The sequence below is a fragment of the Camponotus vicinus genome, unplaced genomic scaffold, assembly GCF_025532165.1.
Source record: "Camponotus vicinus isolate PSW18456_S1 unplaced genomic scaffold, iyCamVici1.0 SCAF_11, whole genome shotgun sequence".
Classification (NCBI taxonomy): domain Eukaryota; kingdom Metazoa; phylum Arthropoda; class Insecta; order Hymenoptera; family Formicidae; genus Camponotus; species Camponotus vicinus.
This window is the reverse complement of record NW_028141947.1, coordinates 8301459-8318017: the sequence shown is the minus strand read 5'-3', so window position 1 is coordinate 8318017 and position 16559 is coordinate 8301459. Positions and strand designations below refer to the sequence as shown.

The 16559-nt window shown below is 27.9% G+C and overlaps 1 protein-coding gene and 1 pseudogene across 2 annotated transcripts; both read right to left on the bottom strand.

Annotated features, from left to right (window-relative positions):
• Window positions 1–288: 288 nt before the first annotated feature.
• LOC145961757 (cytokine receptor-like) lies at window positions 289–6030 on the bottom strand. Its single transcript, XM_083082220.1, has 9 exons — window positions 5909–6030; window positions 4729–4963; window positions 3412–3702; window positions 2662–2967; window positions 2350–2507; window positions 2049–2217; window positions 1581–1889; window positions 1345–1490; window positions 289–1272 (listed from the first exon to the last, which is right to left on the bottom strand). The coding sequence occupies exons 2-9, from the start codon at window positions 4946–4948 to the stop codon at window positions 769–771; spliced, it is 2103 nt and encodes a 700-aa protein (XP_082938346.1). The 5' UTR covers window positions 4949–4963; window positions 5909–6030; the 3' UTR covers window positions 289–768.
• A 4397-nt stretch (window positions 6031–10427) lies between these two features.
• On the bottom strand, window positions 10428–16512 carry LOC145961832 (cytokine receptor-like; annotated as a pseudogene). Its single transcript, XR_014435717.1, has 9 exons — window positions 16395–16512; window positions 15244–15481; window positions 14077–14367; window positions 12789–13094; window positions 12483–12640; window positions 12182–12350; window positions 11714–12022; window positions 11478–11623; window positions 10428–11407 (listed from the first exon to the last, which is right to left on the bottom strand). The product of XR_014435717.1 is annotated as a cytokine receptor-like (transcript).
• Window positions 16513–16559: the final 47 nt, after the last annotated feature.

The window sequence follows — 16559 nt, the reverse complement described above, 5'->3', positions numbered from 1 at the left end:
ATAATCGGTATGGCAATGATAAATCCAATAACGCTTAGAATTGCCACAAATCGGGTAATCCTATTACATAGAAAATACATATATTCTAATAAGAATATTTGTATAAAATTTTACTTAAATCCGATTAAAAATGTGAGTTTGATATTACGAGTATTACATTTACTCACTTAAGGTGAAAGAAAAATCGCAATAGCATACAAAATTGAAATCTTACTAAAAATTATAGAAAAAATAGTAATTTAGATAGTGAGTTAGACAAATAAAAAAAAAGTTCAATTCAATTTCCGATTCATTAAACTATTTTATTATTTTCAAACAGTTTTTTAATTTCATATAACAATCATATAACAATTTCATATAACGTATAATCGTTAAGAAAAAATGTTTTCTTTATTTTATTTCGCATAATGCAAAATTTTATTAATACGTTACATCATGCTTCCGATATCGCAAGTACTGCAAATGTTAATTTTATAAAAAAGAACAATATGTTAATAACATTTAAGAATAATATTAAGAATAAATTAATAATATTTTCACATAAATATTTATAAACATAAGTATTAAAGTATTAAACATGAGTATTTACAATATGGATGGTCATAATAATTTTTGTCTTCATTTTTAATAAAATACTGACTATTACTGTAACAATTATCTTCTCCAGTTTCGGACCAAGGTCCCGTTAAATGTTTATTGTTGGAATCGATATTAATGGCTCTAACTCGAAATTTATATTATTTTCTAACAGTCTTGCAATCAAACATTCTAAGATGAAGTACTGGATCCCCTATCATAAGGAGTCTCATATAAGGGCTTACTACGTAGACTTTCACCATACTTGGTCACCATCGTGAGTTGGAGCATATACGTAGTATAGGGCGTTAAATTTTTGACAATGCCGTATGTCCTGTATGGATGGTATTTGATGCTAATATTGCGTTTGGATTTTTTGCACTTGGTAACTATCGATGACACAACAGGACAATAGTAAATTTTCACTTCTTTGATGACCTCAATGCGATCTATACAGTCAAGGTACCATCCCACCTCGATGAAGTTTAATCCAACACGATTAATCCATACGACTTTCATTCTGTCGAGCTTTTTTGAGTGAACCACCTTACAAGATGACCATACCATACCGCTACTGCCCTCATTTGCATTTGCGGATATCGCGAATTGATATATATTGTTCGAATCTGGTACAGTTATGTTATAGACCATAATGTCATTGTAGTTTATGGATACGTGTGTCCAGTTCAAGTAACCCTGCAAATGTATCGTTTTAATTTGCGCGCAAAATTATTCTACAAATAAATAACAGAGAAAATCAATATATACTGTGCACTGATAAGGGCGATCGCGTTCGTTGCCGCACCAAAAGATGGTATAATTCGTGACGTATTTATACGTGCTCGGCGACCAAGACAATTCGTACAGTCCTCTTCCGAAAGCCATTTTTGTAAACTCTAACGGTCCACGTGGCACTGTAAGAAAAATATTTCATATTGACTGCTCGCAATAATATATATTTAAACGTTATGTAGTTCTTTTATCACCAATCTTCTTATACTCACTCTCATCTCGATTAGGTACAATAATTTCCGTATAATTCTTACTAATGCCGACTTTATTCTCCGAGACAATCTCAAATCGGTATTTATTAAAGCTGAGTCCCTCAAACTTGGCATACGTCTTGGTTATCTCGATCGGTTCGAGAACTATTTTATGACCATTTTCTTCCACATGATTAACTTGATACTTAAATTTATCACCATTTTCATGATATTGCTCTATCATTTGCCAATATAAATATACATCTCTAGTTCCATTGTGTTCGAAAATTTCGAAGCTACCAATATCGGTTCGCGGTGGAAAGCTAGGTACTAAAAAATTGAATATTAAAATAATTATTTAATTGTAATCTATCCATTAAAATTTATTATATATTAAAATAATTTTATATTTATGGTACTGTAAATATAAATAAAATAAGAGTAAATCAAAGACAATAGATTTTCTTCCTACTTTATAAATCCACTTACACGTTGGTGATGTCCTGAACATAATAAAAGCGAGCTTACTATACATATCCTCTCCTACGGCCTTGGCGCTTCTTAAATGAACGTATGCACCATACGGGGTATTAGCGTATAATCCGGTAAGAGTGGAACATCTCTTGTGCAAATGAGGATCCGTAACAATATTAATAATCTGTGAATAAGATATCACTCAATCGAGATTATTATCGTTTCATAAACTACGTTTAATTACAATAATTACAATAAACGATGAGTTATTTTAAAGAGATAGAAAATATCGCTGATAATGTAGTATTGATCCTACCTTCCAACCTTTTTCATAATCCCAGTGACTCCTGTACATAACTTTATGAGTTAAACCGGGAGAAAAACTCCACATAGAATGCCGGGATTTCCAACACAATGTTGCACTATCCGATGTGATGTGAATCAGCGATAGATGCACAGGTTTTGGAGGAATAACTGAAAATAATAACATATATAGTTTCAATGTTGGATGTCAAAAGCATATACTATTATATACTGAAAGATTATATATGTCTCATTATTTATTCCATATGACATCATTTCATTACATGAAAAGAAATAATCCAATGACTAAAAAAGATTTATATACCTATAGCATAATGATCGATTTTATATACGACGGTTTTGTTGCCAAATATATTTTGAATTCGCATTACGAACTTATAGATTTTTTTTGTTTGCCTGTATATTGGATTTGTACGTTGAGTCCAAGTGCAAGAATAATTCTTCGCTGTTGCTATAGGACAAGGAATAAGTTTTCGTCTTCCTGCTCTGTATATTTCATAGAATAATTTGTGAGTTGTTGCGATATAGTGCTGTGATACGTCCCATGTACATGTTATTCTCTTCCAATTAAAGGATCTACAAATAAAATTACTTGGCAGCCGAGGTTCATCTGTCGAATAAAATAAAATGCATCATATAAAAAAGAAGAATATATATCTGTTATAATTGCATAATAAATTTTTAAATAAATGTTTCAATATACAATATACACGAACGTTTCGTTGATAAATCTCGCTACGAAATTTTTTGTTCGAATTCGCATTCATAAACATTGTCATGACTTGTTTTATGTGTATCACTTCTATTAGAAGCTACTTCTTTTAATGTAAATTTTCAGTTTTTATCGTTTGTACAGATTTTATACAATAAACGATTATTTGTGTATTAAGGGTATATTATAAAGTATTATATATTATATTATTTTTAATCTTTTCTTTATAGAAATGAAGTAAATAAAATATGTATAATTGAAGAGAAGAAAAGTATTCTTGAAGAAATATATAACTCGAAATTATATGAAAAAGATAATTCACAAATGAATATGATTACTTACATGCAACAGAAACTGCATTAAGACCAACAATTGCGTCTATGTCACCAGGTAGGTCCAAAATGCAAGAATACGTAAAATGTCCGGCTGGTGGTGATTCAATGGTCAACATTGCTGTTGTTCTATTGAATATAGTAATGAATCTCTCCTCTAATATGTTATTACCACACTTAAAGAAGATATTCTCAGAGTATAAATCCCCATATTCTTTAGCTACAAACGTTTCATTTAAATTACACCAAATTTGCAGATTGTCACCATATTTGACAATTATTTCACCTTCCGGTACCGTCCCTATAAAAAGTAAAATATAATTTATTACATATTCGGACGTTTTAAAAATACTAACTTAAAAATATTTAATACTAACTTAAAAATACTAATTTAAAAATACTAACTTAAAAATATTAAACAATATTTGTTTATAATGTTTATTTAATAATAAATTTATGCGAGAATAAATAAACTCTTTAAAGAAATATGTATACTATAACTTTAAATGTATGTCCTATATATGTGTATAATGTTCAATATTATAATATTATATGCAATGTGTGTGTGTGTGTGTGTGCGTGTGTGTGTGTTATAACATTATAAAATATAAAAATAAGTAAAACTAACAAGAGATGATATATTCGGTCGGTTGTATATTCAATCATATGCACAGAAAGTTTCGGTATCAATTATATTGTTGGCGTTAAATGTAAATGTATGCATTTAGTTTAAAACTAGAATATCATAGAGAAAATTGAGACATATGTTTTATCTATAATTCTGATATATTAGACCGGGCATGCATGAGGAAGAGATCGAAAACAAACAATATTTATATCTTATCTCTAATTTAAAATGCATATAAATTTAAATGTGTGCACTGCCTTGAAATTTGTATTTTATATAATATATTTGTACATAATATAATAAAAGTAAAAGAAAATTGTCTTTATAAAAATATACGTTGCTAATTTATTCGTGTGTGTAATATAACATTATTCTAACGATTATTTATAAGTAAAGAGAATATGATGATATGAGATGGGTAGCGGTTCATTATCAGCGACAAAAAATCCAAAGATATTAAATTATTTATTAAAAGAACGCAAAATTCATTATCAGCGACAAAAAATCCAAAGATATTAAATTATTTATAAAAAGAACGCAAAATTTTTCACAAAACAAAGTTTTTCATGCTTATTAGCGAAAGTTATCTGTCAAGTTACATAGGAAATTTATTGTGCTATGCATGGCAATTTTTAACATTACAGAAATATCGTGCTATTTGAAACAAAAGAAAATTTATCATATTTCAATGAAACTTACATCCTGCTGTTGATGGAAAAGACATGCATTGTTTGACTTGCGCATTTATCAAGAACAGACAACTCAAGACAATAAAAATCCATCTAATTCCCCATAAATGGTTTCGTCTGTGTGTAATCGATAAGTGAAATATTTTATTGAAATAGCATTTCATTATCGAAAATGTACATAAATGAGGCATTCTTCTTGAACATTGTATATTAGAGGTGCTTGAAGACATTTTCTTGTAATCTCACTGAAAAATAAAAAGACTCGCGATTAGAAATAATCTTAAAATCTCTTTCTATATATTTCAAAGTATGTATATACCCTAATGTATATAACCGTATGTATATAACCTAAGAATTTATATATATATATATATATGTATATATATATATATATATATATATATATATATATATATAAATCCTTAATTGTAACATTATTAAATTAATTTATCTCTTTTTAAATTTTTAAGATTATCGTATATTATGTTAGTCATAGTATGTACGAATCAATATATATTAATAATATGAAAATAAAATAATTAATTTATGTCTAAATCAATATAAGTCCACAAGATCAAATCATATAAATAAAAGGAAAAAGCTATAAGGACTAAAACACAACAAATGATAAGAGTATAATTTTGAATAAAAGTTACGAAATATTGCAAATGTTTCTATTTAATTCAGATCCTCTTCAATATAACGAACAAAATAGGCATTCAAATTAATATAAATAACATAACATAAGAAAGAGATTAAATAAATAAGAAGAGAATAAAATAAATAAAAATAATTCGCTGTACATGTCGGAAAAATAAAATTGTAAAATGTAAACAGATTTTGCAAAAGACAGGATGTAACTTAAAGACAATTCAATTGGCTCGATGTGTCGTCGGTATTTCTTTTTTTTATTGTCTTTAAAGATTATCAGAATCAAGAAAGTAAATAGAACACAATAAATAGAACGCATATGATAAGAGTGTGTGCGCATAATTTTCAATAAAAATTATAAAATGTTACAAACGTTTAGGTCTAATTCAGATTCTCTTCGATGTAACGAATATGAACAAAAATAGACATTCATATTAATACACAGACACACAAACACCTAAATTAATATAAATAATAATTCAAATTAATAATTCAAATAATAATTAATAATTCAAAAATTAATTCCAAAATCGACTTACATTGAAGTTTGAAATAACAGAAGAAAATGTTATAATGTCAAGTTTCTTTACAGAGAATGAAATGAATAGCATGTAGGAAGGAAAGCCAGTTGAAATGGATGTGTGATTTGTATCCAAGCTAAGGTACGACTAACTTGTCGGTCTAGGAAATATATAAGAAATGTAGACGATAAATATGTGAGAAGAAAGAATACATTCATTTATTAGTAAATTTTGAGGTCATGACACATCAAGAAGCGACATTGTTGTGTTTTCGATAAGTTATTTTATTCCCTCGCTGTATCACCGATAATATAAATATGTGGTCTCTCTTTCCAAATGATCTCAACAATTTTATATGAAAAAAAACAGGTCGTTAAAATAATTTCTCAAAATCTCTGAACGTCTTTTCGATAAGATTTGTAGGTTTTCTGGCTAATTAAGTGTCAAGTTTTCTTTTACGAAAATGCCCAAAAAAGGCATTATTTTTTTACAAGTTTCAAATTTTTTTCACTATATATAATTAAGGTACAAATATAACTAGTTTTATATAAATAAAATACAAATTAGAATTTTACTGAAATAAAAACTCATCTGAAATTATTTGAAGAATGTTTTGACAGTCTTTAAATTTTAATAAAAGTAAACAATTTTTTTCAGTCGCTTGTGACTAGGAAATTATTGACATTTTCGCTATTAATAATAGAAAATAACACCTCCAAAAATTGCGTGAAATCATTACAAAGTAAATTATGTATAATGCGTATTGCATGAAACACTGATATAGAAGACTTTCGCAAATGACTGCTATAGAAGATTTTCGCAAATGACCATTTAACTACAGATATGTATTATTAACGGTGAAGGAATACAGAAAAATTATGCATTTTATCCAACTTCAATTTTTTCCTCTTCAACAATGAAATTGAAATAATACAGAAAAGTTTTCTGTTAGAATGATAATAATCAATATAAGGACACTTGTGATGTGGAAAACAGATTATTAATATAATTAATATAATTAATAATTTGTTTTCTCTACAATACACAAATGTATCATAGAAATATTAGCAACATCGATGTCGCATAATCTATTAAATTTCCAAAGTTTTGCGTGAATAATTTATTCTAACAGAATAATTCAAATTTCAATTTTAATAAGAAAGTTAGATACATTGCGGAAACAATTGTATGAAGATTAATTAATCAATTATGCATGTGTGAAAGTTCAGATATTTGCTTTAAATAATTGTTTTTTTTTTAATTTATAAGTCGTATTAAATCTAATAGAATTTTGCTTGTAAGAAAAGTGGACATGAAATAAAATTTTATTCGAGAACATTCATTCGAATCAATAATTGAAAATTACGGAATAATATTTATTTCGACATTACTATTTTTGAATGTCAGTCTCTCGTGACTTAGATTTGTCTATAATAATAATCCCAAATTACAGCTGTAAGTTTAACCGCTATCATATTTTAAATGTATATCGAGGCTATGCACGTTGAATTAGAAGTATTGAAATTGATAATACAATAAAAAAAGCACAAATGTTCTAATAATTATATTTTCAGCCTGTTAGAAGAGCACATTCTTTTGAGATTATAATATAATATAAATATAATATTAACAAATTATACTATATAGCATGAATACTTTGATAGCATGAAATGTTACGCTTCTAATGTAGATTATTTATATTTAAAAAACCATGTTCTTGTTGTTGTATATGTCTTGTTGTTGTACTCCTGTGTAATAATTTCAAGCGTATAACTTTTGTTTCTTTTTGAGCAATCATAATTCTGTGATGCAATAAAGAATCAATTATTGACAGGAATAACGTTAATTCTTAATTAATCGCATATAATGCGAAGAATTTGGTGTTAAGAATTTACTTTAGGTTAAATCTAGCTTTAAATATTTGCATATACAAGATGTAATCAAAAAGAAAAACACTAATTTGGAATGGAAGGAATAAGAAATTTCAATTCTACAGTCTAATATATATATAGAAAAATATTTTCTTCGATAATTTTATCTTGAAATGCTCATGTAACCGGTACTAGGCTATGACAGGTGTAATTGTGTTCTCCCTACTATCCGTGAGATTTGGAGTGGATCACACTAGAGATAGATTCTCATTGAGATTCAGATCGCCGATTTTAACTTGGATATATGACTTTCGGCAATCTCCAGTTCTGGTGAAACACTTCTTTCATCAGTCTCAACATCTTGCCGAATGACACAGGCACTGGATCTCTCTATCTCGATGCTGCTGTCACTGGAAATTAGAAATTTGATCGTTGTGATCGATGAAGTGACAGATTCTTGGCCACTCGAACAACAGCTCGATTCAGCAGATAGCTGTCGTTTATGTGGTTCGCCGTCCTTGTGCAATAATTTCTATGAAAATCGAATTTTATTATAATTTTGAATTTTGCATTTGTAACAACAGCCAATATTTTAAGCGCCTTACTTATCATGTTTGAAATAAAACCAGCTGGTAATTCCACATCAATATTTTGTATATCTTCATATTTTAACCACTTTTTAAAAGAAAAACACATAATAAGAAAAGAAAAACACATAATAAGAAAAATACATAATATAATACATGGTATGTCAATATATACTATAAAATATTAAACAATAAAAAACTAAATTAAATATAAAAATATAATTTTTAAGAAAATAACTATAATTGTATATATATATATATATATATATATATATATATATACACATATATACCTATATATATATACATATATACCGTATATATATATATATATATATACAGGGTGAGCCATTTTAATTAACGCACGCAATTATTTCGGAAACAAAGCATTTTAGAGAAAAATGTTTCAGACAAAAGTTTTATGGTTTCGGGGGGGCCATAAGATGGTATCATTGGTTTGACCTTGAAGAGTTATTTGAAGGTCACATGAAGGTCACCTTCAATTTCTTAAATGGAACCTACTATTTGTCATTGCATATTCTTGTAGCTTATCTCGAGAGCTTTCCAAAACACTACAATTAAGTACCTTTTCGTTAAGTACTTTTTGAGTTATGAGGCTTGAAATAATTTCTTAATTTTACATAAACCGTAAAATATCTTGTAAAATATTCATTTTTCGATTATCTTACCTTAATACTTTTACGTACAAAATAATGAGAGGAATCAACTGGTGTAAAGAAAACACATAGTTGTTTTGAAGAAAAAATATATAATTTGCAATTAACAATTCCATATTTTTTCTTAAAAACAACTATGTGTTTTCTTTACACCAATTGATTCCTCTCATTATTTTGTACATAAAAGTATTAAGATAAGATAATCGAAAAATGAATATTTTACAAGATATTTTACGGTTTATGTAAAATTAAGAAATTATTTCAAGCCTCATAACTCAAAAAGTACTTAACGAAAAGATACTTAATTATAGTGTTTTGGAAAGCTCTCGAGATAATCTACAAGAATATGCAATGACAAATAGTATGTTCCATTTAAGAAATTGAAGGTGACCTTCATGTGACCTTCAAATAACTCTTCAAGGTCAAACCAATGACACCATCTTATGGCCCCCTCGAAACCATAAAACTTTTGTCTGAAACATTTTTCTCTAAAATGCTTTGTTTCCGAAATAATTGTGTGCGTTAATTAAAATGGCTCACCCTGTATATATATATATACAGGGTGTCCCTGAGCATGATCTGACGCACTTGTGAGGAGGTAGAGCGCAGTAAATTAAATAAAGAAATCCTATTCCATGTAACGATTTTTGTAATAATAACAGAAATATTAATTATTGAAAGTTCATCACAGTTACTTTCAAAATCAATTTTAAGATTGACAGAGGCACGTTCAGAAAAAACGTTTGATACAAAAGTTTCTTATTTTTTCACGTACAATTCGAATCTGTAATAAAAAGTACAATGTTCCCCTAAAAAAATTCAACTTTCAATCCGGATGGAGTATTTCCGGTCAGAATCAAAAGTTGAAAATATTACCATTTGATAGAGCGTACCCGATTTACTTAAAAATTGTTCGCGATTTTTGACAAAAGCCATTTATTTTCATTTTAAGAGGGGTGTACGGGTGGTCTGGGACACCCTGTATATATATATATATATATATATATATATATATATATATATATATATTGTTTATCGTTTGTTTAAAAAAATTACATTTTATATGTAAATTTATAATTTTTTTACCTTTTTTCATAATCTGCGCAGCACAAAATAATCGGTATGGCAATGATAAATCCAATAACGCTTAGAATTGCCACAAATCGGGTAATCCTATTACATAGAAAATACATATATTCTAATAAGAATATTTGTATAAAATTTTACTTAAATCCGATTAAAAATGTGAGTTTGATATTACGAGTATTACATTTACTCACTTAAGGTGAAAGAAAAATCGCAATAGCATACAAAATTAAAATCTTACTAAAAATTATAGAAAAAATAGTAATTTAGATAGTGAGTTAGACAAATAAAAAAAAAGTTCAATTCAATTTCCGATTCATTAAACTATTTTATTATTTTCAAACAGTTTTTTAATTTCATATAACAATCATATAACAATTTCATATAACGTATAATCGTTAAGAAAAAATGTTTTCTTTATTTTATTTCGCATAATGCAAAATTTTATTAATACGTTACATCATGCTTACGATATCGCAAGTACTGCAAATGTTAATTTTATAAAAAAGAACAATATGTTAATAACATTTAAGAATAATATTAAGAATAAATTAATAATATTTTCACATAAATATTTATAAACATAAGTATTAAAGTATTAAACATGAGTATTTACAATATGGATGGTCATAATAATTTTTGTCTTCATTTTTAATAAAATACTGATTATTACTGTAACAATTATCTTCTCCAGTTTCGGACCAAGGTCCCGTTAAACGTTTATTGTTGGAATCGATATTAATGGCTCTAACTCGAAATTTATATTATTTTCTAACAGTCTTGCAATCAAACATTCTAAGATGAAGTACTGGATCCCCTATCATAAGGAGTCTCATATAAGGGCTTACTACGTAGACTTTCACCATACTTGGTCACCATCGTGAGTTGGAGCATATACGTAGTATAGGGCGTTAAATTTTTGACAATGCCGTATGTCCTGTATGGATGGTATTTGATGCTAATATTGCGTTTGGATTTTTTGCACTTGGTAACTATCGATGACACAACAGGACAATAGTAAATTTTCACTTCTTTGATGACCTCGATGCGATCCATACAAAGTCCCATCCGACCTCGATGAAGTTTAATCCAACACGATTAATCCATATGACTTTCATTCTGTCGAGCTTTTTTTGAGTGAACCACCTTGCAAGATGACCATACCATACCGCTGCTGCCCTCATTTGCATTTGCGGATATCGCGAATTGATATATATTGTTCGAATCTGGTACAGTTATGTTATAGACCATAATGTCATTGTAGTTTATGGATACGTGTGTCCAGTTCAGGTAACCCTGCAAATGTATCGTTTTAAGTTGCGCGCAAAATTATTCTACAAATAAATAACAGAAAATCAATATATACTGTGCACTGATAAGGGCGATCGCGTTCGTTGCCGCACCAAAAGATGGTATAATTCGTGACGTATTTATACGTGCTCGGCGACCAAGACAATTCGTACAGTCCTCTTCCGAAAGCCATTTTTGTAAACTCTAACGGTCCACGTGGCACTGTAAGAAAAATATTTCATATTGACTGCTCGCAATAATATATATTTAAACGTTATGTAGTCCTTTTATCACCAATCTTCTTATACTCACTCTCATCTCGATTAGGTACAATAATTTCCGTATAATTCTTACTAATGCCGACTTCATTCTCCGAGACAATCTCAAATCGGTATTTATTAAAGCTGAGTCCCTCAAACTTGGCATACGTCTTGGTTATCTCGATCGGTTCGAGAACTATTTTATGACCATTTTCTTCCACATGATTAACTTGATACTTAAATTTATCACCATTTTCATGATATTGCTCTATCATTTGCCAATATAAATATACATCTCTAGTTCCATTGTGTTCGACAATTTCGAAGCTACCAATATCGGTTCGCGGTGGAAAGCTAGGTACTAAAAAATTGAATAGTAAAATAATTATTTAATTGTAATCTATCCATTAAAATTTATTATATATTAAAATAATTTTATATTTATGGTACTGTAAATATAAATAAAATAAGAGTAAATCAAAGACAATAGATTTTCTTCCTACTTTATAAATCCACTTACACGTTGGAGATGTCCTGAACATAATAAAAGCGGGCTTACTATACATATCCTCTCTTACGGCCTTGGCGCTTCTTAAATAAATGCGTGCAGTATACACGGCATTAGCGTATAATCCGGTAAGAGTGAAACATTTCTTGTGCAAATGAGGATCCGTATCAATATTAATAATCTGTGAATAAGATATCGCTCAATCGAGATTATTATCGTTTTATAAACTACGTTTAATTACAATAATTACAATAAACGAGGAATTATTTTAAAGAGATAGAAAATATCGCTGATAATGTAGTATTGATCCTACCTTCCAACCTTTTTCATAATCCCAGTGACTCCTGTACATAACTTTATGAGTTAAACCGGGAGGAAAACTCCACATCGAATGGCGGGATTCCCAACACAATGTTGCACTATCCGATGTTTTGTTAATCATCGATAGATTCGCAAGTTTTGGAGGAATAACTGAAAATAATGACATATAGTTTCACTGTTAGATGTCAAAAGTATGTACTATACTCAAAGATCATATATGTCTTATTATTTATTGTATATGACATCATTTCATTAAATGAAAAGAAGTAATCCAATGACTAATAAAAGATTTATATACCTATAGCAAAATGATCGATAGGATCATATATGATGGCTTTCCTGCCAAACATATTTTGAATATGCAATACAAATATATAGTTTTCCATTGTTTCCCTGTATATTGGATATGTATGATGAGTCCAAGTGCAAGAATCATTCTTTGCTTTTTCTATAGGACAAGGAACAAGTTCTTGTCTATCTGTTTCTATTACGTATAATAATTTATGGGTTGTTGGTACATAGTGCTGTAATACGTCCCATGTACATGTTATACTTTCCCAATTATAGGATCTACAAGTAAAATTTCTTGGCCGTTGAGGTTTATCTGTCGAATAAATTAAAATGCATCACATAAAAAAGAGGAGAATATGTATATCTGTTATAAGTACACAATTAATTTTTAAATATATCTTCCAATTTTTAATATGCTTGATCTGTAATATTTCCGCTAATAAATCTCGCTGCGAATAGTCTTTGTTCTAATTTGCGTTCATAAACATTGTTATGATTTGTTTTTTGTGTATCAGTTGTACTAGAGGCTACTTTATTTAATATAAATTCTCAATTTTTATCGTTTCTATGTTTACACAGATTTTATACAATAAGAAGCAATTTAATGCAACATATACAAAATATTATATTTTTAAAAAAATTATAATTTTTTTAAGTAAATATATGAATAAAGTATGTAATTTATATTGAGTGAGGGTATTTATCTCAAACATTGCTTTTACAAACGAATAGAACTAGTTCTACTAGTAGAAATAGTTCAATGTACACAAGTTCTACTAAGAAATTACTTGAATAACTCTGAATATTATACAATGTCTTTTTCTTAGTAAAAGTCTTTATAATTGATGATAGCAAAATAGTTTCTAAGACATATGTAGGTAAACGATTTACTCATAATTTTAATGAAAAGAGAATCGATGTACTATGTTGTCTCAATAAAACATCGCCTCTATATCATGTTCTGATAAGAGGATAATCGTGTATTTCTACTATAGCAAGCATATATTTCTACTGTAATGAAAATATTTATATTTTAGATACGCATAATGAATGTAAATATAAATATGTGTAATATTTGTGTATTTCCTTCATGAAAAAATTTCTCAGATTAATTGTATCAAGGGTATATCATAGAGTATTATATATTTTTAATCTTTTCTTTATAGAATTAAAATAAATAAAATATGTTCCTTATAGATAGTATAAACTGAAGAGAGAAGAAAAGTATTCTTGAAGAAATGTGTAACTCGAAAATAATTGAAAAAAATAATTCACAAATAAATATGATTACTTACATGCAACAGAAACTGCATTAAGACAAACAGTTGCGTCTACGCCATTAGGTAGGTCCAAAATGCAAGAATACATAAAATGTCCGGCTGGAGGTGATTCAATGGTCAACAGTGCTGTTGTTTTATTGATTATAGTTATGAATTTCTCCTCTATTCTGTGATTATTGCTCGTAAAATAGATATCCCAGGAGTTTGAACCTGGATATTCTTTAGCTACAAACGCTTCATTTAAATTACACCAAATTTGCAGGTTGTCACCATGTTTGACAAATATGTCACCTTCCGGCACCGTCCCTAAAAAGTAAAATATAATTTATTACATATTTGTAAATTTTAAAAGTACTAACTTAAAAATACTAAACAATATTTGTTTATAATGTTTATTTAATGAATTTATTTTATATATTAATGCGAGAATAAATAAGCTCTTTAAAGAAATATGTGTAATATAACTTTAAATGTAAGTCCTATATATGTATATAATGTTCAATACTATAATATTATATGCAATGTGTGTGTGTGTGTGTGATATAATATTATAAAACATAAAAATAAGTGAAACTAAAAAGTGGTGATGTCGGTTATGTATTCAATCATATGCATAGATAATTTCGGTATCAATTATATTGTTGGCGTTAAATGTAAATGTATGCATTTAGTTTAAAACTGGAATATCATAGAGAAATTTGAGACATATGTTTTATCCATAATTCTGATATATTAGACGGAGCATGCACGAGGAAGAGATCGAAAACAAACAGTTTTTATATCTTATCTCTAATTTAAAATGCATATAAATCTAAATGTGTGCACTGCCTTTAAATTTGTATATTATATAATATATTTGTACATAATATAATAAAAGTAAAAGAAAATTGTCTTTATAATAATTTCTTCGTGTGTGTAATATAGTAATATTCTATCGATTATTTATAAGTAAAGAGAATACGGTGATATGGAACGGTGAGTGGCTCATTATCAGTGGCAAAAAATCCACAGATATGAAATTATTTATTATAAAAGAAACGCAAGATATTTTTCATGCTTATTGGAAAAAGATATCTGTCAAGTTGTATAGGAAATTTATCGTGTTATGCATGGCAATTTTTAACATTATAGAAATATCGCTCTATATGAAACAAAAAAAAATTTATTATATTTCTAACTTACATCCTGCTGATGGCATGCATTGTTCGACTTGCTGCATGTTCGCATTTATCGTCAAGAATAGACAACTCAAAACAACAAAAATCCATCTAATTCCCCATGAATGGTCTCGTTTGTGTACAATCGATAAGTGAAATATTTTATTGAAATAGCATTTTATTATCGAAGATATACACAAGTGAGGCATTCTTCTCGGACATTGTATATTAGAGGTGCTTGAAGACATTTTTTTGTAATTTCACTGAAAAATAAAAAGACTCGCGATTAGAAATAATCTTAAAACCTCTTTCTATATATTTCAAGGCATGTATATACCCTAATGTTATATAACCGTATGTATATAACCTAAGGATTTATATATACACACACACACACACACACACACACACACACACACACACATATATATATATAAATCCTTAATTGTAACATTACTAAATTAATTTATATTTCTTTTAAAATTTTTAAAATTATCGTATATTATGTTAGTGAAAATAAAATAAATAATTAATTTGATATGTCTAAATCAATATAAGTCCACAAGATCAAATCATATAAATAAAAGGAAAAAGCTATAAGGAAATGACTAAACACAACAAATCATAAGAGTATAATTTTGAACAAAAATTACGAAATATTGCAAATGTTTCCATTTAATTCCTAGATCCTCTTCAATGTAGTGAATAAAATTGGCATTCAAATTAATGTAATAACATAACATGAGAAAGAAATTAAATAAATAAGAAGAGAATAAAATAAATAAAAAAGATTCGTTGTACATGTCGGAAAAATAAAATTGTAAAATATAAACAGATTTTGCAAAAGACATAGGATGTAACTTAAGGACAATTCAATTGGCTCGATGTGTCGTCGGTATCTCTTTTTTTGATTGTTTTTAAAGATTATTAGAATCAAAAAAGTAAATAGAACGCATATGATAAGAGTGTGTGTGCATAATTTTCAATAAAAATTATAAAATATTACAAACGTTTAGGTCTAATTCAGATTCTTTACGATGTAATGAATATGAACAAAAATTGACATTCATATTAACACACAGACACACAAACATCTAAATTAATATAAATAATAATTCAAATTAATAATTCAAATAATAATTAATAATTCAAAAATTAATTCCAAAATCGACTTACATTGAAGTTTGAAATAACAGAAGAAAATGTTATAATGTCAAGTTTCTTTACAGAGAATGAAATAAATAGCATGTAGGAAGGAAAGCCAGTTGAAATGGATGTGTGATTTGTATCCAAGCTAAGGTACGACTAACTTGTCGGTCTAGGAAATATATAAGAAATGTA

Coding starts and splice junctions, on each gene's coding strand:
- LOC145961757 (XM_083082220.1), bottom strand. CDS start 4,948: ATGTCTTCAAGCACCTCTAATATACAATGTTCAAGAAGAATGCCTCAT. Junction 2,508..2,661: donor AATCGATCATTATGCTATAG/GTATATAAATCT, acceptor TATTATTTTCAG/TTATTCCTCCAAAACCTGTG. Junction 2,218..2,349: donor ATTATGAAAAAGGTTGGAAG/GTAGGATCAATA, acceptor TCTTATTCACAG/ATTATTAATATTGTTACGGA.